Source organism: Abramis brama (genome assembly GCF_963993115.1).
Source record: "Abramis brama genome assembly, chromosome: 7".
Lineage (NCBI taxonomy): Eukaryota > Metazoa > Chordata > Actinopteri > Cypriniformes > Leuciscidae > Abramis > Abramis brama.
In genome coordinates, this window is record NC_139969.1 from 9,511,155 (window position 1) to 9,538,004 (window position 26,850).

Sequence of the window (26,850 nt, forward strand, 5' to 3'; positions counted from 1 at the left end):
TTATTAGTACACTACTGTAATTACTCATAATCAATTATTCAAAAGAACATTATTGAAGATGGTCTTAAATGTCAATATAAAGTAAAACTTGCATGTGGGTTTGCATTGCAAGGGTGTAAACAAAACATAGCCATTAGACTAATCAGGGTCTCCTGTTCTCCACAGCAGCTTTGTGGTGTTTAGGCAGCGATAAGTTCCTGAAGAACCATCACACAGCATGGTGTGAGGATACGATCACAGAATAAATCTACACCAGATACCTACGGCTCACCCGATACCAGCGGCCATCTGATACCATCCCTGCCCTGACGTCATTTCTTAGTGTTTCAGTGAAGGGGAAAGACCTGTGACTACATCATCAGCTTTCACAGGTGATGCATTCAATCTGGACATGATCAACTCTGAACTAAAAGTTTATGAAACCGCTACTGGTATATTTTACTTTTGCACAGAGTAAGGGCTTCAAAATCAATCACCTTAAGTATTAATTTGGGTGCATAACTCATCCCACACGGACATGAATAGCTCCTCAAATTGTGAAGTTTTTTTGAGGAAAGATGTGCTATTACTTTAATAAGCGATCAAACTTCCAATTTTTCCTGAAGACAATAAACTGGATTTTAAAATCCCATAGATTTACCCAAGCCGTGCGTACCTAAGAATAAAAATATCATACTTGGGGATGGCTTCTTATGAAGAAACCACCTAGGAACCACCAAGTAATGCCGTGGCAAACATTCACAACATAAAGTGGGTTTAAATGTGCTTTGGGCTCTCCTGATTCAAGACGAACCTTCTTCTATTTACTATTAAAGATCACAGTGTAACATTTCAATCTATGTTCACATTGGCACACAGGAAGCTGTTCTGAAATTCAGGCACCTTCCCCAAGTCTTAAAAATAGACAGTAATTACATTCCAGAGCTAAATTAAAAATAGATGATTTCTAGTTTATTAATGGCCTCCTCCGATTCACTGCAGCCATTCCTCATCCAAAGCAGCGCGCACACACACACGTCTGTCATATTCTGGCATACAGCAGGGTTGTTTGTTTTCTGTCTGTCTGTTTATTTGTTGTTTGAGAAGTCTTTGTGACAGATTTGTCTCTGCACAAGTGTGCAGGTGTCAAGCACTCAACCTTGTCATACCAATCAACACAATCACACAGAGAAATAGGCCAGAGAGAGAGAGAATGCAAAATAGAGTTAAACTGCACACAAAAGAGGCCTAAAAAAGTATGGTATATAAAGCTTTTAAAAACAGACATTTTAACAAAAGATATTTGTTTACAAGCTTATTGTCATTCCAAGTCAATGTGTTGAACCAACTCAAAACCAATACAGTGTGGCATAAAGTCAAACATGGCATTTCAAAAGTTCACAGGATCTAAAAGGGAAGTTGCTGCATTTTTTAACGCCACCAGATAAACAGAGTGATCCTTTTTTAGGCCAGCAAACTGTTAATGGGATAGTACACCCAAAATGTTTAATTCTGTCATCATTTACTCACACACATATTGTTTCAAAAACCTGTTTGACTTTCTTTCCTCCCTGGAACACAAAAGGAGATGAAAGTGAATAAAAAAAAGAAAGAAAGAAAATTTAATGTTTGCTCCATGGAAGAAAGATGAATTTGGAACAACGTGAGTGAGAAAACGATTAAATAAAAGAATCATTGTTTTTGGTTGAACAAATCCGTTAAAGGATAGGAGCATTCAAAAATTTATGAAGAATATGTACAACTTTGGTCAGCAGTCTTTTGATTGACCAATTCTGTACAAGTCCCTATAATCCAATGTTATTCAGGAAGTCCTCAGAATCCACTTCCTGAAATTTGACATCAGTGGGTGAAGCCTCAGTTTCCTGGAGCAGTCTCTTCTCCAGTGCCGCATCCTCTGGGCTAAGCTCCTCCCCTTTGGTGAGAACATACAGGAAGTAGTGGAAGCTGCTGCCATAGTGATAGTGCTTGATAGACCAGTCGTACTTTGCTCGAGCGTAGAGTCTCTTACGGAAATGTGGCTGTGCAAACGTAACAGAGACGAAACGGCCTCCGGGTTTCAAAACACGACTGACCTGCGGGGCAAAACAAATCACATGATTACTATAATTATTATGAGCGTTACCTACATTATTGTCATCATTACATCGATACCATCTTTTTAAAAATGTTTTATAAATATCGACATTTTCTGCACACCCCAGTCCACATGCTGCCCACACTAGTGGAATTGGAATAGATATTAAAGGGTTAGTTCAACCTAAAATGAAAATTAAATCATCATTTACTCACCCTGGTGTTGTTCATGCCGTATGGACTTCTTTCTTTTTGACCACAAAAGGAGAATAATTTATTTATTTTAAATAATTTTTTTTTATATATATATATATATATATATATTTAATGGCAGTGAATTAGCGGTCAGCATCAAACTTTAAAAAAAATGCAAAAGTATTACAATGATTCCATGTGACACATGCCATAAATTCCAGGTGTTCTGGGATATACGATAGGGTTTGGTGAAAAAGCAAACCTAAGTTTAATCTGTTATTTAAAGAAAATCCTGACCTTGGCCGTTGGTCTTCCATGCACGGCTAACATGTGCGTTCGTGAGACACTATTAGCACCACACTTCACTCCGACTGACCCAGAGAAAGCAAACAATTTGTGAGAAATCAAGACTAAGAAAAACACGAAATGGATTACAATTCACATACCTTCTTCTCTGAGGTGAATACATCCATTGTGCAACAAGAAGTTATCGTATTCACATCCGTCAACTGTAACAGACAAATGGAGTTCCGGTCTAGAGATTTTCAACTCAATGAAGAAAAGTGAACTGCAGTTCTTATAGTCTCATGAACACGCACATTCAATTTCGGTTTGTTTTTCACAAACCCTATCGTATAACCCCAGAACATTAGGAATATACAACACATCGCATGGGATCATTCTGTGATGCTTTTGCATCTTTTTTTAAAGTTTGACGCTAGTCGCTATTTACTGCCAATGTATGGACAAGCACGAGCGGGAATTTTTTTTCCTTTAGTGGTCAAAAAAAGAAAGAAGGGCAGGGCTCCTCAAATCCGGTCCGGAAGGACCACTGCCCCGCAGAGTTTAGTTCAAACCTTGATCAAACTCACCTACCTGTGATTTCCTAGTGATCCTAAAGACCTTGATCGTCTTGCTCAGGTGTGTTTGATCAGGGTTGGAGCTCAACTCTGCAAGGCATTGGCCCTCCAGGGCAAGATTTGAGGAACCCTGCTTGGCATTAGAACAACACCAGAGTAAATAATGACTTAATTTTCATTTTAGGATAAACTATCCCTTTAAAATACTGACAAACTTTTCATTGTAATATATTCGTTGTGTGATATTGTGATTAAAAATTATTTCCTTAAAATTCACTGCCACCAATGCCAAACCTTCGATAGAATCAACTGAAATCACATTTTTAAATTAATTATAATAACCAAATTAATTATGTGCTGATCCTCTATGGGGAACTGAAGTTGCAGATTTCTCTTTAAAAAAAAACTCTCACAGATGCAGCCTGGAGAAAAATGCAATGCACAGTAATGTACTTTACAGCTACGTTTTGAGTGTGTGTGTATATGGGTTTATAGCTGCAGGTTTACCTTATGGATAAAATTGTCTCCAAAATTGAGGAAAGTACGATAAAATCCCCAATTGAAAACATTTTTTTAGATTTATTTTTAATCTAAACTGCTAAAAGTTTTGTAGATTTAGGGCAAGTATGTAGTTTTTATAGAAAACTATTTAAAAACAATATGACCCCATTGGTTTTGTACTGTAAGTGTGTGTTTATGTGTTTATGAGTATGTATGTTTACACTATTGATAAAAAGTTTGGGGTCATTAAGATTTTTTTCAGTAAGATCTTTTATGCTTACCAAAGCTGCATTTATTTGTTTAAATGTACAGTCAAAACTGTAATGGACCAGTCTTCAGTGTCACATGATCCTTCAGAAATAATTTTAATATGCTAATTTGATGATCAAGAAATATTTATTATAATAATCAATGTTGAAAACTGTTGTGCTGCTTAATTTTTTTTTTTTTTGTTGTGGAAACTGATAATTTTTTCAGGATACTTGGATGAATAGGAAGTTCAAATGAACAGCATTTTTCTTGTAACCTTATAAATGATTTTACTGTCACTTTTGACCAATTTAATTTCCCCCTTTTTAAATAAAAGCAAGTGTTATTATTTATTAATTTTGTATACTGACCTCACACTTTTGAACGGTAGTGTATTTGTGCCCATGAGCATGTTGGAGTGTTTGTGTATATTGGTTAGTGTGCATCACGTGTCCCTGACACCCATTCTTCATCTGCCTGAAGAAATGAATAATTCACACTTTCTGAAGTCAACATGGAATCTGAGAGTGTGAGAGAAGAAAGAGAGAGGATAGAGAGAGAAACTTCCAGACCTTCACTAAAAACTTCTACAGGAATGAAAAGAATGTCACAGTTTTCTAGTTAATCGTAGATTGATGTGCTTAGACTATGAGTTTTGATTCTTAAAGGGTTCGTTCTTCTGTGGAACTCCAAAAAAGTATCATAAAATTACAGTCTATATGAACAAAATGTAGAGCGTGCCGTGATTCACTCAAAATCTTGCCTTCTGCTGCATCTCATTCAATTCAAATACGGCAAATCAAGATGTGTTGCACCAGGTTTGACCCCTCAAGGGCCATGTTTCCATCCACCTGTTTCTATGTGAATTTTGGGATATTGCATAAAAAACTCTGGATGGAAACGCCAAGGTGCGCATATATTCTAAAGATGCACATTAAAAAACTTCGATGGACAACGATGGAAACACATTTACCAAAGTAAATCCCTCAATGCGCGACAAAATACTCGCATGACTTTCCATCAGCAGAGGATGTGATTGGATACCTGGACAAACCAGTGGACTAATTTCATTGTACAGCATCTCAAATGTTGGTTTGTTCATTCTGAAATGCCTGAGCCAAAGTCTGTCATCAGAATGATTTAGTATAATGACCTCCCAGAAGTGTCCTCACATGATTGCATTCCCAAACACCAGACATCCACCTCCAAATGCAAGATAACTTGCCAGCGTTTATTGCATTTCATCTGCGCGCTCTGAGGTGCAAATAATTTATAATGTACAAAAAAAAAAAAAAAGCCACAGTGGCTCCCGATTGCAATAACTATTTTTATTATAGATATTTTGTGCCAATTTCCCAGGATTTTGTTCTCTCGAACGCATGGGATGGAAACGGTGCTTTATTTGCAAATGTTTTATGTGATATTCTGATTTTTAAATTTGCAACTTTGGACTTTGGAAATACAATGACAAGCAGGGCTTGGCATTCACTTTTTTGCTCACAAGCCATTATGGCTAGTGGTTTTCCAAAGTTACTAGCCACAATTTTGACATCGATACCATGGGGAAAAACTGCCATATAGATGTTTTTAATATCTCAGCATAAGTTGGCAGCAGGTATATTCGGCTGCTGTCACTTTAAGACTTGACACACGGACCCGTTATACCGTTATACATGTGTTTTCTTTCTCAACTGTTTACGTTCACTTAAAACATAGCTGACTGAAATTATTTTGTGTGTATTTGACTGTTTAAGCGCAAAAAGCAGTGGAAAAATAACTAATTTAGGTACTGAGAGGCGGCTTTATGTGCGCGTGTTTGAGCAAAAAATCTGTGGGAATGAGTAAAATTATTCCACGCAGAAATTCAAGCCCTGTAACATCAACAATATACATTCGGAGCAAATGAAACGAGTTTGAGTGTCAACTTGCTGTCGGAGAGATGAGAGCGTGAGAAAGCGCAGCTGGTATCGTGTATCTATTCTGCGGAAAATGAGTATTGGAAGCGTTTCAGATATTTCAGTATCGATATGTATTGAAAAATCGATATTTTTGACAACACTACATTGCACTTAGTTTATTATATCAGATGCCTTTTTAAAAGACTACAGTTGAAAAATGTATGATCACTCTTCCTATTTCTAGTCTATTTCATCTTTGTAAAAGCAAGCAGAGCTGCTTATCCTGTGACAGTAAAAACCGTCAACCACGGTTGCTTCTCTTCACCAGCAGCGTCCCAGCATGAAACAGTGAACATGACACTAAACAGTTTCTCCTGGGTGAAGTTCCAGATCTTATGCAAATCAGATGATCTCAGCTCGCCGTTAGCAGCTGATGAGACTAATGATCAGGTTTATTGATCTCTCTCTACCTCTGATTAATGACCCTCTGACACCCGCTGGGAAAATCACCAAACCAGTCTCAAGGTGAAGGGTAAACCTTGGATCACACACATTACAGCCTTACATGCGCCTTTGGTGTGTTGTTGTTGTTTGTTTTGCTTTGACACAAAAAGACATAAGAACGAACGTGTGAAAGAAATGTGTTCTATCAGACATGACATTTGAATGAGGAAGTAGTAGTTAACAGAATGAGAGGGTTTTCTTCAATAAAGCTGACCTCATCTGCAGAATTACTGTTGTCATTATAATAATTATCTTGCTCCACTTACTGTATGATGTCAGCATCACACTTCTGGGTCCTGCAACAATTACATCTAACCTGAAGATCAAAACACTCTGGTTAATGGCGAACAGCACATAAAGGTTCTTGTCCAAAGCCATCATTACAGAGAATCAAAAGCAGCACATTTAAACCGTGACTATTAACGTCTTGTCTACTGTTATCATTATTTACACACTGCTATTAACTATGATCTGTTGTTTACTTCATGCAATTTTTATAGCCATCTGAAACAAGGGCCAGTCATACCATGGCCTTGATTTAAAATGAATATTGGTATTGATATTAGTTTTTAAATAGAAGTTGTTTGATGACAACTTCTATAGACGTCTAATTATAGCCATAGAACTTCATATGTACGAAAGCACAACAGAGATGAAAAACATGCACTAAAATCTTTGAAAGTACACCAGTGTTCAAAAAGTTTGGGGTTGGCAAGATTTTTTTTTTTGTAAGAAGTCTGTTATGCTTACCAAAAATATAGTAAAACAGTAAAACTATGACATATTATAGCTGTTTTGTCTTTTAATATTTTAAAATGTAATTTATTCCTGTGATGGTAAAGCTGAATTTTCAGCATCAATACTCCAGTCTTCAGTGTCACATGATCCTTTATAAAATATTACTAAAATGTTGATTTGGTGCTCAAGAAAAATGTCTTCTTATTATCACATTTTAAAACAGTTGTGCAGCTTAATATTTTTGTGGAAACCATTATACATTTTTTTCAGGATTCTTGCACCGTGTCCCAAATGCACGCAACGCGACGATAAAAGGTATATTTTCCATGTTGTCCTAACCAGCCGCGACGGCGACACGCGACGATTCAATTTTAGAAATGGTTACTATTTTTCTGCAACATCGCACTGGAACAACAAACACAAAGTGTGGCAATGTTAATCTCAGGTACTGTTTACGTGCTTTATTTAAATGTTAAAAGCGTGTAATGTGACTTTGAATTTCATTTAGTGCTACCAGCAGCTGTGAAAGCAACAATGGATAATTCACCTCAGATCTTGAAATTAAACAAATGGAAACAAGAACGTTCAACCTGTGAACAAACAAGTGTATTCTTTGACAAAGATTGTTTTAGTAACACTTAATAATGTTTAAATGGTGTAATATTTGTGAATTTGATTATGTAGCCTACTTATCCATTTTCTTGCGAGTGCACTTGCCGCGAGACTCCGCCCATACGCTGTTCTGATTGGCTGTGGGTTTTGATTGATTTTGACGCATCTCGCAGTCGCGACGCGTCTAGAGTGGACAGACAAATTATTTGTCGCTGGAATCTTACTGCATCTGGTTAGGACACGGTGTTAGTTTAAAAAAAGGTTAAAACATTTTTGTTCATTGTGATTTTGGGTCACACTAATCCTAATCTTGGTACCCATTTAATATGCTGCCCTTCTCCTAGTGCACTTTTTCTGGTGTTTTGTTTTGTCTTTAATTGGATGAAGAACTGCTGACTGCTGAGGAACTGCTTGCAAAAAAATAAAAATAAATCAGCTGCAAATTGGGAAAGGCTGACAGGGGATTTGTGTGTGAGAGATAAAGAGTTTGTTGGGCAAGGTTTGTTATTTTGAAACACAGTGTGGAGGGCAGGCTGCAATTTTATTTAGTTTATTACACTTTTATTTATTTTCATATGTTGTCATATGTCCAATTGAAAAAGGAAGTTTGTGTGGGACATAGCAAGTGGAATGTGCCTTTTTTCGATGGTCCACTTAAGACATTCTACTAATTATAAGTAACTTTGCAACTACATGTCAACTAACTCTCATTAGAGTATTAGTAGACAGTAGACTGTATAGACCTTATGTAGCCCCGCCCCTTTTCAGCGCTGCGCTCGTTGTCTTTTGACTTCCGGTCTGTATTTTCACAGCGATCTTGCGTATTTATGAATGAACGGCTCGTTTTAAAATCTTCCCGGTCTACTGACATTTGTTAAGACATCTGCTTTAAACATTACAATCCTCATGATAACTTTAGTTAACTTTACATTAAATCCACTTCAAAAGCTAATTACTCCTGGACAGCAATGCCATAGAAATATACAGAGCGACTGCAAAAACGGAAGTTCAAAGACAATATTCTAAAGATGGCGACGCCCTCGTTTCTCTGGCGCATAAGGTCTATAATAGGGTTAGGTTTTAGGGTTTGGGTTAGTAGAATAAGTTGATATGTACTTGCAAAGTTACTTATAATCAGTAGAATGTCTGTTGAGGGAGCATCGAAATAAAGTGTTAGCATATATTAAGCAGACAGTCTACTAATACTCTAATGAGAGTTAGCTGACATGCACTAGTTGCAAAGGTACTTAGAGTTAGTAGAATGTCTAAAGTGGTCCATCGAAGTGTTACCCTTTTTTAAATAGCCATAGGCTTTATTTACATCACAATGCATGACTTCTCTCTTGCTAGTGAGTTGGATATGTTGCATTGTATCTGCTAAAAGTGAATTATCTTATGCTTTAAAGTTGTCATTGTGTACTATGAATATTGGCTCTGGTTAAAGCATCTGCTAAATGGATGTAAATAATACGAATAATTACCCGAGTAATTGATTATTTTATTGTCATTACACAACAAATGTAAGTAGCAATCCTTGTAATGAAACTAAAAGCCACAAAACATCCATTTTGATTTCTTTAAGACAGCATGAAATGGAAGTTGTGATAGTCTTTTCATTTATACTGTGACGAATGAAATAGCTTCTCGAACAACAAAAAAAAAAAAGTGATTTTCTCCATGGGGATTTGACTGGATGGTTGTGGTTTACCATTGGTCGATCTCATGTAAGTTACGATGGCACATGCATTTAAAAAAGTGATGTGCACAGATAAATGATTTTTAATAAAAACTGCAATATTCCATAAATAAGTATCCAATATAGCGAAAAGGCAGATAATGTCTATTACTGTATATAGGTCATATTTTACTTTTTTTCACCCTAACTTAATGTTTCACACACAGAAAAATAGCAGAAATAAAATAAATATATATCAGTGCTACTTAATTTGTTCTAACCGGGCATGTGAGGTTGCGGAAACGTGTAATTTTATGACCTAGAATCTTCCTCCTGCTTGTTAGCAGCCAGAAAGTACTTTAACAAAGCAACTCCCAGCATCCTCCAGGGGCATTAGTAACAGCATGCTCTCATCTTCATATCTTGTCTGGTGCTTTCTCTCTTCCCCGCCGTGAATGTCTCCTTCAAGGACCCTGAGCTCAAAGCCACCATCTGCCCAGCAGCGAAGGGCATGAATGTGTGTGTATGCAGAAAACCAACACATAGCCAGACTATAATGATGGCTTTCTAGTGTGCTAACAGCTGTCATATCAGCACTCAGCCCTCAGGGAATCAAGATCCTTTACGGCCACTGAGAGCTGCCACATTTTCCAGCAGACGCAATTATCAAACTAACAGTCTGTGAAACCGCACAGGTGATGAGGTCATTTATTCATCCTTTTCCATTAAAGGTGAAGTGTGTTAATTATTCAATGTGTGTATATCTCGTTAAAGGATTTACTGACAAAAATGCTCAAAAAGGTTTCATCAGTTATAATGAAGACGAGTGATGCACACCAATGTGCGTCATGGGGATAAATAAATGCTTTGATTAAAACGTTGATGAAATATGAGGACGAATAAAATACAGCATAATGCACCAAAGTTCAAAAGTTTGGGGTCAGTAAGATTTTTAAAGAAATTAATACTTTTATTTAGCAAGGATGAATTAAATTGATTAAAAGTGACAGTAAAAGACTTTTATTATGTTAAAAAAAAGATTTCTATTTCAAATAAAAGCTGTTTGTTACTTTCTGTTCATCATATAATCCTATGGATTCCTATATAGAAAACTAACACATTCACTAAAATATTTTAACTGATAATAATAATAAGAAATGTTTCTTGAGCACCAAATCCGCATATTAGAATGATTTCTGAAGGATCATGTGACACTGAGGACTGGAGTAATGAAGCTGAAAATTCAGCTTTGCATAACAGGAATAAATTACATTTAAAAATATATTAAAACAGAAAAAAAGTTATTTTAAATTGTACTAATATTTCACAATGACTGTATTCTTGATCAAATAAATGAAGCCTTGAGCAAAAACCTTTTGAATGTTAGTGTATTCATTCATATATTCATTCAAATAATCCAATAATAGTCGACAAATACACTCGAGTCAGAATGAAATTGACGGGACTATGACGGGGCACATTTGGGGCGGGACTATGAGTTTGTCCAACCATACGAGTCCTCAGGAAACATTTTGAAACAATAATTTTGTTATTTATTTTAGTTTGTTAGTGGCACATAAAAACACACACTTCAGCTTTAAGAATGTGATACAGTCTGTTAAAAATAACTGACATGTAATCAGCCCTCTCTTGCATTTCAGCGAATATGATGTGAACTCATTCACCTTTATAAACTCAGTTCTCTAAACTGCTCATCTTAACCAAACTCACAGCTGTAGCACAAGTCCATGAGTCACTCATTATGGCTAACGCCTCGAGTTAAAACCAGATCACAACGCGTCTTCATGCAAAGAAGGTGCTGCTGTCTTTGGCTCACACCGCACCGCACGGCCATTGTTAATTAAGAGACTCAAAAACATTTCTCACCTTATTAACACTTTAACTGAATCACACATTAAGCCATCTGGATTGGAGATTACAAGGCAACCAACAGCAACTTTGTTTTATGATCAAAATTGCATGATACTGCTATACTATTACTACAGTATGTAGTGTGTACAATGCAAGTGATGGGTAATCTGGATTACGTAATCAGATTCCAAAAATTAATTACGGTTTAAAATATTCATAATCAGACTACAGTTACTTTTTTGATTACATATTATTCACACAATGGCATAAATCACTCATAATTTATTGATTCTCCCTAACTATTCTTTTTCATGTTTTAAATTTTCCTTTCTATAAAAGCATATCGCTTGTATACATTCAGAAAGCCCAGCCACTAATCGGATGCTATTAAAATGACATGGAAAATTAGCCACAAAGCATTTGACCACTCGATTTACAGAAATCATTTCACTTTTCTCAACATTGCTATCGAATCAACTCCTGACAAACACATTCATTATTATTAGAATTATCACATGTATTGCAAAGTCTTTGGAAGGCCTTTGTCAAACACAGTTTTATGATTTATTTAATGATTAGCTTTTCATTAAAATCACAAACCCACTGCATTTCCTTCATGAAATCCATTTTTGGAAACCCTGAAGAATATAATGCTTAATGCACTTCATGTTATTGATGCAAAGAATAGAAGATGTTCTTTCTCTCTGTATTTTTATATCAATATGGTACAAGACTGACATACTGCTATTCAAAAGATTTAGCACTGCATACTGAATCACAAGGCAGAATACAGTATCCTTCAATATGTGCAGTCTATTGTTGTGAACCGTTCAGGTTTAGTCTTGATGGGTCAGTGCAGGTTGTGGGACTCAGCATCAGAACAGTTTGCTAGACTCGCTCCTGCTCTGATAAACCTGCACTCAGCATGTCTGATTTGTCCGCAGGCCGGGAGACTGTGGCCTGGATTTTGAAATGAGGGGTACGGACGCTTTTTGCGCTGCGATGCATGATTGCAGAATTTACACTACTCGAGCCCATGGGATAAACAAGACATTCGTGTAACGGTTGTTTGCTGCTGCCTTGATTTGACGAATGTAGCAGTTAGCAGTGTGAATTACCATATAAAGAGCACATTTCCTTTCTTCAATCAATCAAATCCACACATCTATCTGTCTAACTGGGTGTCTGTCTGTATTTATCTGATTTTCTCTATCTATTTTCTCTATCTATCTATCTATCTATCTATCTGTCTATCTGTCTGTCTGTCTGTCTATCTATCTATTTTTTTTTTACTATGTGTTTGTATAGTGCTATGGACCATTTTTTATGTGTGTCCTGAATAAAGAATATGATGATGATATCTGTCTGTCTGTCTGTCTGTCTATCTATCGTTCTGTCTATCTATCTATATCTGTCTGTCTGTCTGTCTATCTATCTATATATTGTTCTGTTTATCTATCTATATCTGTCTGTCTGTCTGTCTGTCTATCTATCTATCTGTCCGTCCGTCCGTCCGTCCGTCCGTCCGTCTATCTATCTATCTGTCTGTCTGTCTATTGTTCTGTCTGTCTGTCTATCTATCTATTGTTCTGTCTGTCTGTCTGTCTGTCTGTCTGTCTATTGTTCTGTCTGTCTATCTATCTATCTATCTATCTATCTATCTATCTATCTATCTATCTATCTATCTATCTATCTATCTATCTATCTATCTGTCTGTCTGTCTGTCTGTCTGTCTGTCTATCTATCTATCTATCTTCCTATCTATTGTTCTGTCTGTCTGTCTGTCTGTCTGTCTGTCTGTCTGTCTGTCTATCTATCTATCTATCTATCTATCTATCTATCTGTCTGTCTATCTATTGTTCTGTCTGTCTGTCTATCTATCTATCGTTCTGTTTATCTATCTGTCTGTCTATCTATCTTTCTATCTATCTATATCTGTCTGTCTGTCTGTCTGTCTATCTATCTACCTATCTGTCTATCTATCTATCTATTGTTCTGTTTATCTATCTATCTATCTATCTATCTATCTATCTATCTATCTATCTATCTATCTATCTATCTATCTATCTATCTATCTATCTATCTATCTATCTATTGTTCTGTTTATCTATCTATCTGTCTGTCTATCTATCTGTCTATCTATCTATCTATCTATCTATCTATCTATCTATCTATCTATCGTTCTATCGTTCTATCGTTCTATCGTTCTATCTATCTATCTGGTTTCTGTCTGTCTATCTTCTCTGTCTTACTTGTATCTATCATTTTTTACAGGCAAGACATATAACACTTGTAGATGGCATGCACTCTACACCAGTTCCTGATCTCGACAGCGACGTCAGTCCCAGCTGAAATAAGAGTCTGTTGTTTACCCTGAGTTTACGAACACTGATTAGCTCTGCTGCAGTGGAGCCGCTTTCTGCGTGTCTCTTGTGAAGTAAACCATCATTTAGACTGAACTCAAATGATCAGCTTCCGCAGCATGTGTTTGTGCAGTACAAAGCAAATCATGAGAGTCGATCAAACTGTCTTCAGAGAAGCTGCCCTATACCTGCTGGCAGAAAGCCTCAAATAGAGCTCTGACTAGAAGTGTGTTTCTGACGACGGCATGCTTTAGGAACAAAATGACTAATAGCTAACTTGACTAAACTTTTGTGGACATCCTCAAATAGAGAATGGGAATGGAATACTAAAGTACTGCTTACTGTATACTGAGTAATATATACTAAATATTGCCTAGTATTTGTAACAATAATGTGTATAACAACAATGTATAATAGTAATAATAATAACCTTTTAAACAGTAGTGTACTGTAGGTTTTTACAGTACTGTGCTAATAAATCTACAGCAACATTTAACAGTGAACTGTATATTGTTGTCACATGACCTCACAGTTATCCTCTCAGAAATAATAATAATATGCCCTATCTCTTGGTAGTCTGAAAAATAAATCAAGTGCAGCCAATATTAGGCTACTGCTGGTTTATTTGTCACACTGGAAATTAAAAGTCATGTTAAGTGTATTGTATTGTGGGAGAGTGCTCTGTGTAGGGCTATGCAATTAATCGCAATAAAACAGAAATATGGCATATGCGTTAACATGGCACAGTGCGATTATCATATCACAAATTTAAAATATACAAAGTTTTCTGATACATTGGATTTCTAGAACATTCTGAATGAAACCAAACCACATAAATTATACATTCATCACCCACAGATGCACACTACTGACTATGAGTGCCAGAATGCATGTTTGCGCATGTGTGCATATGTTTGTGTCCATTCATGCATATGTATATGTGTTTGCGCATCTGTCTGCATGTGTGTATAGTGTTTAGTGTAGGCTGGGTGAGGACTAATGCTTTAGCGCCTTTATGTGTGATTCGTAAATATTGATCTCTAGATAGGAGTGAGGCATTCTGATTTAAACTCTTCCAGCATATTGATTTCTGCAATTAACAAAATGCACCCAACTGACCTTTGACCTCTGTGTCAGATCCTGCTAATGAACGAATGAGCGGAGAAGATCATTTATTCTCAATCTGTTTCTCAGCACCTGGCCATTACATAACATAATTACACAATCTGAACGGCCTCTCTGATTGGCTGCCAGACAGACTGGTTCCAGTGGGCTTGCGGTCCAGAACGGAGTCATACAAGTTGCACACAGGTTCGAAAATCATTCATCAGTTTCCTGATCCTGAACGGCTTGAATCTGCCTGTATTTGTGTTTTTAAGATCAGAGACGTGGCTGGATGTTCTGCTGCCAACTGGTGGGATGCTTCAAGTATTTGTCTTTTATGAGCTCTTCAAATTACTTGGCTGAAAACATTTTCCCAAGGCTCTGGCAATTTCCTACATGGGGTTGCCATGGAAACAAAAGTTTCTACACTGCAAAAAAAAAAAAAAGTCAATCATTTGGGTCATGATGTAACACAAAAGAGGAGCACGTACTGTGTGGAATACTGCACGTCTTTAACATATGCTTGTATATCATTTTTGCATCACTGGAAATGCATCTGTGCATAAAATGCAACCTATATATTTAGTGTTGCATACATAAAGGCATGATAAAAATCACAATGCTGCAAATGTCAAATTAACAGAGTGCATTCTCTAGCGCATTCTCTGCCTATTACAAGGGTGTGTGATTTAAGTAAGGGATAATGTAGAGCGAGACCGATCAGCCTGTCGGGGTTGTATTCGCTATAACAACCGCCTCGCTCTACATTATCCCGCTTATTACATGGCTACCTACCAAATAAATCAATAATTTGACAAAATATTGATTTAAAAAGGAGTTTATTGATTTAAAAACGATTGTATTGCTTCCGCTAAAGAAAATAGTCCGTTCCGTCTCTACGGTTAGAATCCTGCGTCCATAGCAACGCTCTGTTTTTCATGGCAACGGTGTGTTATACTTCGCAGCGGTCTGTTATCAAGAAATAACAGACCGCATTCTACATTAGAATTCAACCAAGCCATGTAATAATACTTCTTATGATGACATCGATTTAACAGAGTTAAATCAGTAAGCAGCCGAGCCAGATGGCATTTTCATACATGTTGCAAACAGTATGGAGCCTTATAAGACACTTTTATTTTGTCCAAAAGGCAGCATTGTGAATAACTATGCAAATAAGGCAATTCCAGAAGGTACTGTGTCAAAACAGATGGTGAACGAAGTCAAGATAAATATCTATTATAAATATATGTCATTCAACGAGTAAATACATGCTACTGCTCAAATGTTTGGGGTCGGTAAGAATTTGTTTAAGATTCAGCAAGGATGCATTAAACTGATAAAGTGACAGTTAAGACATTTACAATATTTCAAAATAATGCTGTTATTTTTAACTTTCTATTCATCAAGGAATCTTGAAAAAATATATCATGGTTTCCACAAAAATATAAATATAATAAGTTTTCTACAATAATGATGTTAATAAGAAATGTTTCTTGAGCACCAAATCAGCATATTAATGCTTTTTTTGAGTTGGTTTTGACTGGATTGATGGCTGCTGAAAATTCATGTTTGTCATCAAAATTAAGTATGTTTTTTACACATACATATACATATATACATATACATATATATATATTTTTTTTTTCCCCCCAGCTGGAATTGGACCAACCTGTAAAATGACCATTTTTATTCTTCTACTTATTTCTAATTTTATCTATTGTTCTTTTGGTTTTTATTTACCTTTTTTTTAACTATGTAAAAGTATCAAAACTAATAAAGAGATAAAAGAAAAAAAAAAAATATTACAGACCCCAAACTGTGTGAACTGTATATCAAATTGAAAACTGGGGATAGGATAGGATCCAATTTACTTTCATTGTATGGATTAAAAAAATAAAAATAATAATAATAATAATATTTTTTTTAGAGAAATTTTTAATCTTAAAGTTATGGACCAACCCATATGGATGATGAAGACAGAATCTTCATTTTTTGGGTGAACAATTCCTTTTGGTTAGGAAGCTGTTTTATAAAGTAGCAGACAGCAAGGCAGTGCAATAGGTTTTGGAAAAGAGAAATTTAATGCTTTATGCATGTACAGACCCTTTCCAAAAAATTAGAATATCATGGAAAAGTTTATTTATTTCCATAATTCCATTCAAAACGTTAAACTTCCATAGATTATAGATTCAGGGCCCACAACTTAAACGATTTCAAGTATTTAGTTGTTTATTTGTACATAATTTCAAGTATTTAGTTGTTTATTTGTACATAATTTGGGCTTCCAGCTCATAAAACCCACGAAAACAGGATTTCAAAAAATTTGAATATTACATGAAATCACACAGTAATTACACAGTGATACCATGGTCATTGAACCAGGTTTTGGTTATTTTGGCAGTGTGGGCAGGTGCAAATCCTGCTGGAAAATTAAGTCAGCATCTCCATAAAGCTCGTCTGCTGAAGGAAGCATGAAGTGCTCTGGAAATGTCCTGGTAGACGGCTGCGTTGAGTGGACAGCACAGTGGACCAACACCAGCCGATGACATGGCTCCCCAAACCAACACAGACTGTGGAAACTTCACACTGGACTTCAAGCATCTTGGATTGTGTGCCTCTCCATTCTTCCTCCAGACTCTGGGACTTTGGTTTCCAAATGAGATGCAAAATTTGCTCTCATCAGAAAAGAGGACTTTGGTCCACTGTGCTTTATTAAATCCAGAGTCAACGCAGCCGTCTACCAGGACATTTTCAGAGCACTTCATGCTTCCTTCATTTTCCAGCAGGATTTGCACCTGCCCACACTGCCAAACGAACCAAAACCTGGTTCAATGACCATGGTATCACTGTGTAATTACTGTGTGATTTCATGTAATATTCAAATTTTTTGAAATCCTGTTTTCGTGGGTTTTATGAGCTGGAAGCCCAAATTATGTACAAATAAACAACTAAATACTTGAAATCGTTTAAGTTGTGGGCCCTGAATCTATAATCTATGGAAGTTTAACGTTTTGAATGGAATTATGGAAATAAATAAACTTTTCCATGATATTCTAATTTTTTGGAAAGGGTCTGTATTTCTTTATCAAACAAGCTTTAATTTGGTATAATTCACTTTACACAATTCCTTTTTTCCACAATTCCCTCTTGCTTAAAGGATCTTAAAATTACACAAACACATTGTGGGTGTCAGACAGATTGTTTGTTCTAATTAATGAGCTGGTCTATAAACCTGCAGAGTGTGGCACCCTCTAAAACCCCCCGCCCACATACACACCCCCTCTTTATACACACAAACAAGCAAAAAGACAAACAAACAGCCGCCACCTACATATCTGCTCCGCCCACTTCAGCACAGCACGCTTCTCCATACACCAACCCATATGGCACGATAACAGATTAAAACAGACTACATGCCCAAAAGTATGTGGACATCCAAACAGCATTTGATAATTCCAAACAATTATCCCCGAACCTCTGAAAAGTATGGTTGCGAGAGAACAGAAAGAGAGAGAGAAAGGATGCTCCTCCTGTACTACTACACCCCAGGAGGAATTAATACACTTACAGCTGCTAAAGGCACTAGGTAAATAGGGCAAAAGTGAGTGTGTGAGTGAGAGTGTGTGTGTTTGAGTGGATAACACTAAGTATTTGGGGCAGTGTGCCTGGCAGCCCTGAGGACGCCCATGGGACGGCAATCACTATGGATACCACCGTAGCAGTGGCAACAACAAGCTTTCGCTTGAAGCAACAGGCCGCTGGCCATCAGACTCTGCCGAGTCACACGTAAACAACATGCAGTTCAGAATTCAACCAGTTAATATAGGGTTAGACTGTCAATACAGCTGGTTACAGAAACATTAAAGTGACAGTTCACCCAAAAATGAAAATAATGTCATCATTTACTCAGCACTATATGACACAAAAGAAAATATTTTGAAGAACACTAGGGTCCAAACAACTTTGGATGCCATTGACTTTCATTGTATGCACAAAGAAAACAGACTTTTTTCAAAATATCCTCTTTTATTTTCCACAAAAGAGAGAAAGTCATACAGGTTTGCATAGGCGGAGGGTGAACCAACTCCAGGGTAATGCTAAAAGAAGCCTATAACTACGCACATCATAAACCCGTCTTTTTAAGCAAGTACCAGATATAGGTGTCGTGTCATAAAATATTTTTAAATACAACGTGATGACATTGTAATAAAACATTGTAAGTTACTAATTATAACGCTTTAATTTCCTCAGTTATTCAAATAACTTAGCAAACGCGTGCAATAAACAAAATTGTAACAATAATCTGAACGCCTTGGATTGGCCATTGTATTCATAAGCTCAACAGAAGCGTGTGATTGGTTTAATGTGCAATGCTGTAAAACGTGTAAAAAGAAGTATTACGCAACATGAGCAGATCTCAGTTTAATGCTGCAATCAACACTTCATTTCATTTTTACTTTACTAGATTTAGTTTAATTGTGCAGGGGGAGTTAATTTCCAGCCTGTGGCCACACATGCTCCACCTATGCAGGTTTGAAACGACATGAGGGTGAATAAAGGATGACAGAAGACAAAAAAATCAACATTGATCTCATTTACTTGAGTTCCTTATATTATTGTGAACGGTTTGTGTTCAGAATATGACGATTCCTGGTGATAATGTCTCTAACATTATCACCTCCTTTAATACAGGGTTATTCCACGCTATACCATGCTATTTATTCATATAAATTAGCATTTATAGAAGTCTTCTTGACTGACTTTTCAAGAATTTATTACTTTGTCCTGGATTGTCCCTGTTCAGGCCTGCATTCACAATTGGCTGTCCATGACTTGGAAACCAAACTTCGTAACATTACGAGAAAGGTTAATCAGATAGTTTGCAAAAGTGGCTATGCTAATTAAAATATTCGCTTAATGTTTAATAGAATATTCAAAGGTGTGGTGTCATCATGATTTTTTAAGTAATTATTATTTTTTATTTAACAAAGATGGATTAAATTGATCAAAAGAGACAGGAAAGATATTTATAATGTATAACTTTCTTCTTCTACTTTCAAAACATATCAGTGTTTTCACAAAAATCTTAAGCAGCACAACCGTTTCAACATTGATAACAATAATACATTTTTAAAATTAGAATATTAGAAATATTTCTGAAGGTCATGTGAAAATCCAGCTTTGCCATCACATAAATTAGATTTTACTTTTTCTTTTTTATCAAATAAATGCAGCCTTGGTGAACATACAAGACTTCTTTCAAAAACATAAAAAATTCTTACTGACCCCAAAATTTTAAACAGTAGTGTATATTATGAGGATATAGAGACCGTTGGATCCTAGGAAACAGTCAATCCTCTTTCGAAGGAGAAGGGAAGCTGTAATTGATCCCTGTACACATACACACATATATATGTCAAAGACATTCTGTACGAAGCTTACTCAAACACACACTAAACAAATAATTCTAATACTAAAGCAAAGAAACAGCTGTTTGGTGCAGCTCCGACATGGTGGAAACACATTTCATTTAGTAACTATTTACACGACTTGTTGACAAACAGCTTGACTATTGATTTATTGGCAAAATAAGATACTGCAAACGATCCGATACAGATGTGCCAGAACACAAGGTGGACTTCCCTGGAAACTGTTTATCTGTAAACCTCAACATAGACGATGCTTGATAACGACCTGTTTGCTATCACCACCGTAGAGAGAGAGAGAGAGAGAGAGAGAGGGAGGGAGAATGTGAACTCCAAGCTCTATCTGTATGGAAAACCCTTTCTGGGAACCAAGGTTCCACTCCGAAGCAATGAATAAATATAGCCCAAAACATCCAGCCGAACACTCTGAATATGGTCTGACTCTCTCTTTCACACACAACGTGGTTAGCAGAGCTTTTCAAAGCTGTGTCATGATAAAAACTAATTAAACAACGTGACTGTGTGTCTGGAGTTCGGTGACCTGCAGTAATCTGGCCTGGGAACCGCTGGTCTGGGATCAGCATATCTGTGCATGTTACTCAGACGTGAGCACAGAAACTGTGTCAGGCTGATTTCAGATCAGTCGTGATGTATCAATATCCCTGACCCATGTTAAACAAAGCTGATTTACTATAACCGGACTCCTGTTAACAGATTAGGGATCTATTCTGAGCCGTGCGACCGTGTGAATTTCCGAACATCAAGCACAATATCCCAATGCACACTCTCTGTTTTTGGCTGCACGTCTCAGGGGGGCTTCTGGGTTTCCCCCTGTGTTGTCCTGTGATGGAACGTGGATGGTATTTTCCATTCCAGCAGGTCCCAGTCATGCAGACCCCCCTGCTATCGCTCGCACACATAAAGCTCAGTGACAGAACGTCCTTGGACGCTGACACAGGAGTCAAGTGACCCCGGGATTACCGAGTCTGGCAGACGCACGCTGACGTGTGATAGTCACTCAGGAAAATTAATGGTCCTGGAATACAACCACAGAAGGGGGAGAGAGAGAAAGATTTGGGAGGGGTAAAGAAGGGTGTGGAATAACTCTTGAGCCACAATTTTGACAGCACTGACCTCCATACATGGACTCACAGATGCCTCGTATTATCACACTAACATCTCTCTCTCTGAACTACCCATGGTAATGCCGAGCTGTGTTCTATTCATTTTTATAGAACACTGGCAATCATTCAAAAAACAGTTGTTTTAAAGGAATGGTACAGCCAAACATTCTATCATCTTTATTTTTTTCCATTGATGGCCGATGAAAAGTAGCTGCCAAAAATTATTTTGCAAATAATATCTAAAATTGCACACACAGGGACACACACACACACACACACACACACACACACACACAGAGCAGCAGAATGAGGACGAGCCATTAAAAGCTTGATGATAATGATGCTGAATGCCATGGTTCTCACGTCAATATATATTGCATACAAAAATTTTTTTTTTACCCAGCAGGGGCAACAAGGTACATTTTTTATCAAATTTTTAAATAAATATGTTATTTAAAATCTCAAATAAATAATAAACAAATAAATTATTATTATAAATAAAAAATTATACCAATTAAAGGTGGTCATGGAGGTTTTTGGTACACGATAGACGGTTTGCATCTGTAATTCTCTTAATTAAAGATTTAGGTTAAATAAATAAAAATCCAAGGATGAAATCATCTGAGTCAAAGGTTGTGTGCTACTATGACATAGATCTGAACATCTGCTGGGTTCAATCTACGATTGCCATCGGATTATTATGATGTCAGCTGCAGGATTTACAGACCATGAAAACATCTGGACTGCAATCCAAAGCTTACGGTGAGTTGGTGTTAAATAGTGAATTCTGCTTTAAGATCTTGATTCTTTTACAATCTAGAAATGAGTTTTTAGCATTATCTGCTGAAAATAGAATTAGCACAGTGACTTCTCTTGACCTCTGACCTCAGTTAAGAACTTTGCCTAATGAGGGTGACAAAACAAGTGCTATATGTGTCACAATCAGGCATGTGTCTCAGATACAACATTACTAAAAGAAACCTCATCCAAGTTCGCCTCTGTACTGTAAATAAACACATACATTGTGCAATACAGATCTAAAACACTACAGTTTTTCACAAAATATGATCCTTAGTCATGAATCATGCTAATGTAAAATTGTGTACATTTTACCAAAATTGACCGAAACAGTGATGAGCGTCACATAGAAAAAATAAACATGGATGAACATCAGAGGGTATGGTGATAGAAACAGTACAAATTACTGAAATGTATCATGTCTCATGTAATCACTTAATAGTGTTTCAAACAGGGAAAGACGTCAATAAAAGTTTAATTTACCTACCTCAGAAAAGCAATTGACCATAACTCGTTAGTTAGCTAAAAAAAATGGTAACACTTTGGTTTAGGGTCCAATTCTTACTATTAACTAGTTGCTTATTAGCACGCATATTGGCTAAGAAACTTATAAAGCACATATTAGAGCCTTATTCTGCATGACTATATTATTAATGCCTTAATCTTACCCAATACCTAAACTTAACTACTACCTTACTAACTATTAATAAGCAGTAATTAGGAGATTACTGAGGCAAAAGTCATAGTTAATAGTGATATGTGTTCATCAAACTAAATTGTGACTGAAAAAATAACTTTTTCCTGAATATATTTTGATAGATATATGCATACATTATATTTTTACTTAACTTTAGTTAAGTGATGTCTTTATTATTTATTGTATGTTTGAATAAATCTGTCATGAAATCAAATTATTAGTGTTTATCATTTAAGTGATGATATATATTATGATATGATATTTGTATTTGACTAACAAATTGGAATAGAAACATGAATATATTATTAAAAAGTTAATATATTGACTATTGATATGCCTTATTTGCAATTTAAATATTTGTACTCAGTTTTATTTGAGTGTTGATTATTAAATAAATAAAAATAATCTAGATTCCTTTTTCAAGCAAAATTTAAATGGCAAACATTTCAATATATTATATTATTGAGGGTTTTTTAAAAGTGTGAAAAGGATGATTGCTAGTCAGTGGCTTGATAATGTGTAAAAAAAAAAAAAAAAAAGAGAGATGGCTGAGAGGCATTACAAAAGAGAAAAGCTCAGAGGAATATCACTGGAAAAATAAGGGTTATGATCAGGCAAGAGTTTTAGGACTCATATTAATATTTGAAAAGCTTTCCAGCGGTGGAGAGACCGAAGTGGGAAGGCCTGAAATCCGACGGTAAGGTTGCACTGTTCATTTTCACATTATTTTTTGCAAAGCATTATTTTGCTTCACTTCTGCTATGATAAAGAGACCTCCGTTCTCGCATTGTGTGTTTTGGGGGCGGAGCAATGAAGGAGAGGTGTGTTTGTTTGGGTTGATTTCAAATACCAACAGTGCTTTATAATGTAACAGCCCTTATATCTTACACATTTTATTTGACAGGTGGCTTAATAGCTAAAAATAACACGCCACCGCCTAGGTTTGATTACAGTCTCTACAGACACACAGGAACAACGCTTTTGAATATACTAACTAAAACATGTATAAATATATATACCTTACATATCAATATGTACACAAATGAACAGTTCAGTATAAAGTTGTTGACTCCCTGAACTCCTGATGGTGCGTCCTCTTGAGAAGTGAGAAATCAAACGAGCCAAAGCTTGTTTTTGCTTATAATTAGGATTTGATTTCATTGCTCAATCTGGGCCCTGATACCAATCAAAGCAGACTGGGAGATCTGCTCTGTGATGGCAGCTGCCAAACATTAAAGTAAAATCTGTTCGCTGTGTGTACACACACACACACACACACACACACACACACACACACACAATACTCAGCTGTTCCAAAACCAGGACGTTCACAGTATGTGTTTCTGTGTATGAAACAGAAAGGAACACAAATAGACATTTGGCTGTGTTTGGGCATCTCTAACTGTAAAAATTGAAAGCAAGCGAGTCATTTTTTCTCCTTTTGCTTTTTTCCCCAACAAAATGTGACTGAAGCGCAGCAGATGCCGTGAGAAAACACACAAATCTAATTTAGGAAAGCCACACTGTTCTCGGATTTAAATAACAGGAAATAATTTCATATAACGATCCAACACATAAAGGCCCTGTTTACACCTGGTATTAAGATGTGTTTTGGTTGTGGTTTAATCCATCTGTCCACTTTGACCACTTCTGTCCCGATATCTTTCGAGGGGAGGGTCTATGGGCGGGTAAATGTATGGGTTTTTTCAGATCTTTCGATCTAATGGACAAAATAAGCTTGTGTAATTTGCTAATGAACGCGACCGAAGACGACAGCGAAATCAGGTTTAGTTTCTGCTATGACAGCTGCAAGACCATGCCGAACGCTGTGGGTTTGTGTTAAAATCAGGAACGGTGAGAGAACATTGTGCTTGGTACATTTTTCATCTTCAAACCAAACTCGGGTCTCCAGCCGACAAAGATTAAATCCCGTCTGGCTAGTGCGATTCCCATAATGTTTACTCATTAGATCAGTAGGCGGAGAGCAGGTTTTTCTTTTTTCTTTTGTAGCTGTTTGAACACATTCGGCCACATGAGCATTTACACTATGAAAGTAATCTGATCGAATGTGTTTTTGACTACCTCTGGAAGTGGTCGAAAGTAGACAAGCTCAAAAATGTTTAACACCCCGTTTACACCTGTATTAAGTGTCATCTACTTGTGATCCGATCGACCAAAACGCATCTTAATACCAGGCCAAAGACTCAAACAAGAACAAAAAAACATTGCAAATGAAACAACTGTAAAACCTTTAAAAAATACCATGGTACCTTGATAATTACCATAATACTGAAATGGTGCTATGGTGCATGTCCAAAAAACACATGGTTCATGAATTTCAGTAACTGATACCATCACTGTATCACCACAGAACTTTTCTGTAACGGCATGTTCGCCATGATATATTTGAATGTGTTTTTGTCTAAGTGACTGCAACACAGTTGCAGCTACCAGAAGTATATCAGAGTGAAACTTTGGTTGCTTTTCCCACTAAGGCTTTGCAAACCCCCCCTTAGCAGGATGAGTCATGCTCGCCTTCCAGTAGGCACTGTGATCCAGTTTCTATAGAAACCCGTTGCTATGGAAACACCTCTTGCTCAAGAGTCATAAGGGGATACACAAACACTAGCACAGGTGACCGGGGCAAATCAGACGGGATTTTAATAAGATAATCAAGACGGGCCCGTTTCTAAAGATCTCATCGCATGAAATGTCAGAACAAACAGCCATCTGCATAACGCTTCCTCTTCTATGAATAGTGTGGAAGGCTGCACAACTTTATGGATTAACTACTTCATACTCTCTACTGGAGCTGCATGATTTTGGATAAATTAAGAATACTTTTTTTTTTGGTTTCAACTAGAGATCATGATTTTACAGAGCCCCTAAAGAGACATGGTAAAGAAAAAGAAAAAAAGTAAATGGGAGGGAAAATTATTTGGCAATGCTTTTGCATTGTTTTGCGTTTCCCCGATAAACTTTGTTCACTTGCAAAATGTTTGCGTTTCCCTGAGGACTCTGGTACTAAGGTACTCTGAGATACACTGCCCTTCAAAAGTTTGGGATCAGTATAATGTATATATATATATATATATATATATAAATATATATATATACAGTGAGGAAAATAAGTATTTGAACACCCTGCTATTTTGCAAGTTCTCCCACTTAGAAATCATGGAGTCTGAAATTGTCATCGTAGGTGCATGTCCACTGTGAGAGACATAATCTAAAAAAAAAATCCAGAAATCACAATGTATGATTTTTTTACTATTTATTTGTATGATACAGCTGCAAATAAGTATTTGAACACCTGAGAAAATCAATGTTAATATTTGGTACAGTAGCCTTTGTTTGCAATTACAGAGGTCAAACGTTTCCTGTAGTTTTTCACCAGGTTTGCACACACTGCAGGAGGGATTTTGGCCCACTCCTCCACACAGATCTTCTCTAGATCAGTCAGGTTTCTGGGCTGTCGCTGAGAAACACGGAGTTTGAGCTCCCTCCAAAGATTCTCTATTGGGTTTAGGTCTGGAGACTGGCTAGGCCACGCCAGAACCTTGATATGCTTCTTACAGAGCCACTCCTTGGTTATCCTGGCTGTGTGCTTCGGGTCATTGTCATGTTGGAAGACCCAGCCTCGACCCATCTTCAATGCTCTAACTGAGGGAAGGAGGTTGTTCCCCAAAATCTCGCAATACATGGCCCCGCTCATCCTCTCCTTAATACAGTGCAGTCGCCTTGTCCCATGTGCAGAAAAACACCCCCAAAGCATGATGCTACCACCCCCATGCTTCACAGTAGGGATGGTGTTCTTGGGATGGTACTCATCATTCTTCTTCCTCCAAACACGTTTAGTGGAATTATGACCAAAAAGTTCTATTTTGGTCTCATCTGACCACATGACTTTCTCCCATGACTCCTCTGGATCATCCAAATGGTCATTGGCAAACTTAAGACGGGCCTTGACATGTGCTGGTTTAAGCAGGGGAATCTTCCGTGCCATGCATGATTTCAAACAATGACGTCTTAGTGTATTACCAACAGTAACCTTGGAAACGGTGGTCCCAGCTCTTTTCAGGTCATTGACCAGCTCCTCCTGTGTAGTTCTGGGCTGATTTCTCACCTTTCTTAGGATCATTGAGACCCCACGAGGTG

General features: G+C 36.9%; 1 protein-coding gene across 4 annotated transcripts in view; it reads right to left on the minus strand.

Annotated features, from left to right (window-relative positions):
- Nucleotides 1-1,238: 1,238 nt before the first annotated feature.
- Nucleotides 1,239-26,850, minus strand: part of ece2a (endothelin converting enzyme 2a) — a 75,594-nt gene continuing 49,982 nt past the window's right edge. For all 4 annotated transcript variants that reach the window (XM_084118673.1, XM_084118672.1, XM_084118671.1 and 1 more), the window contains exon 4: nt 1,239-2,072. In XM_084118673.1, the coding sequence (XP_083974799.1) occupies nt 1,785-2,072 (288 nt within the window). In that variant the 3' untranslated portion in view covers nt 1,239-1,784. The remainder of the gene's footprint in view (nt 2,073-26,850) is intronic.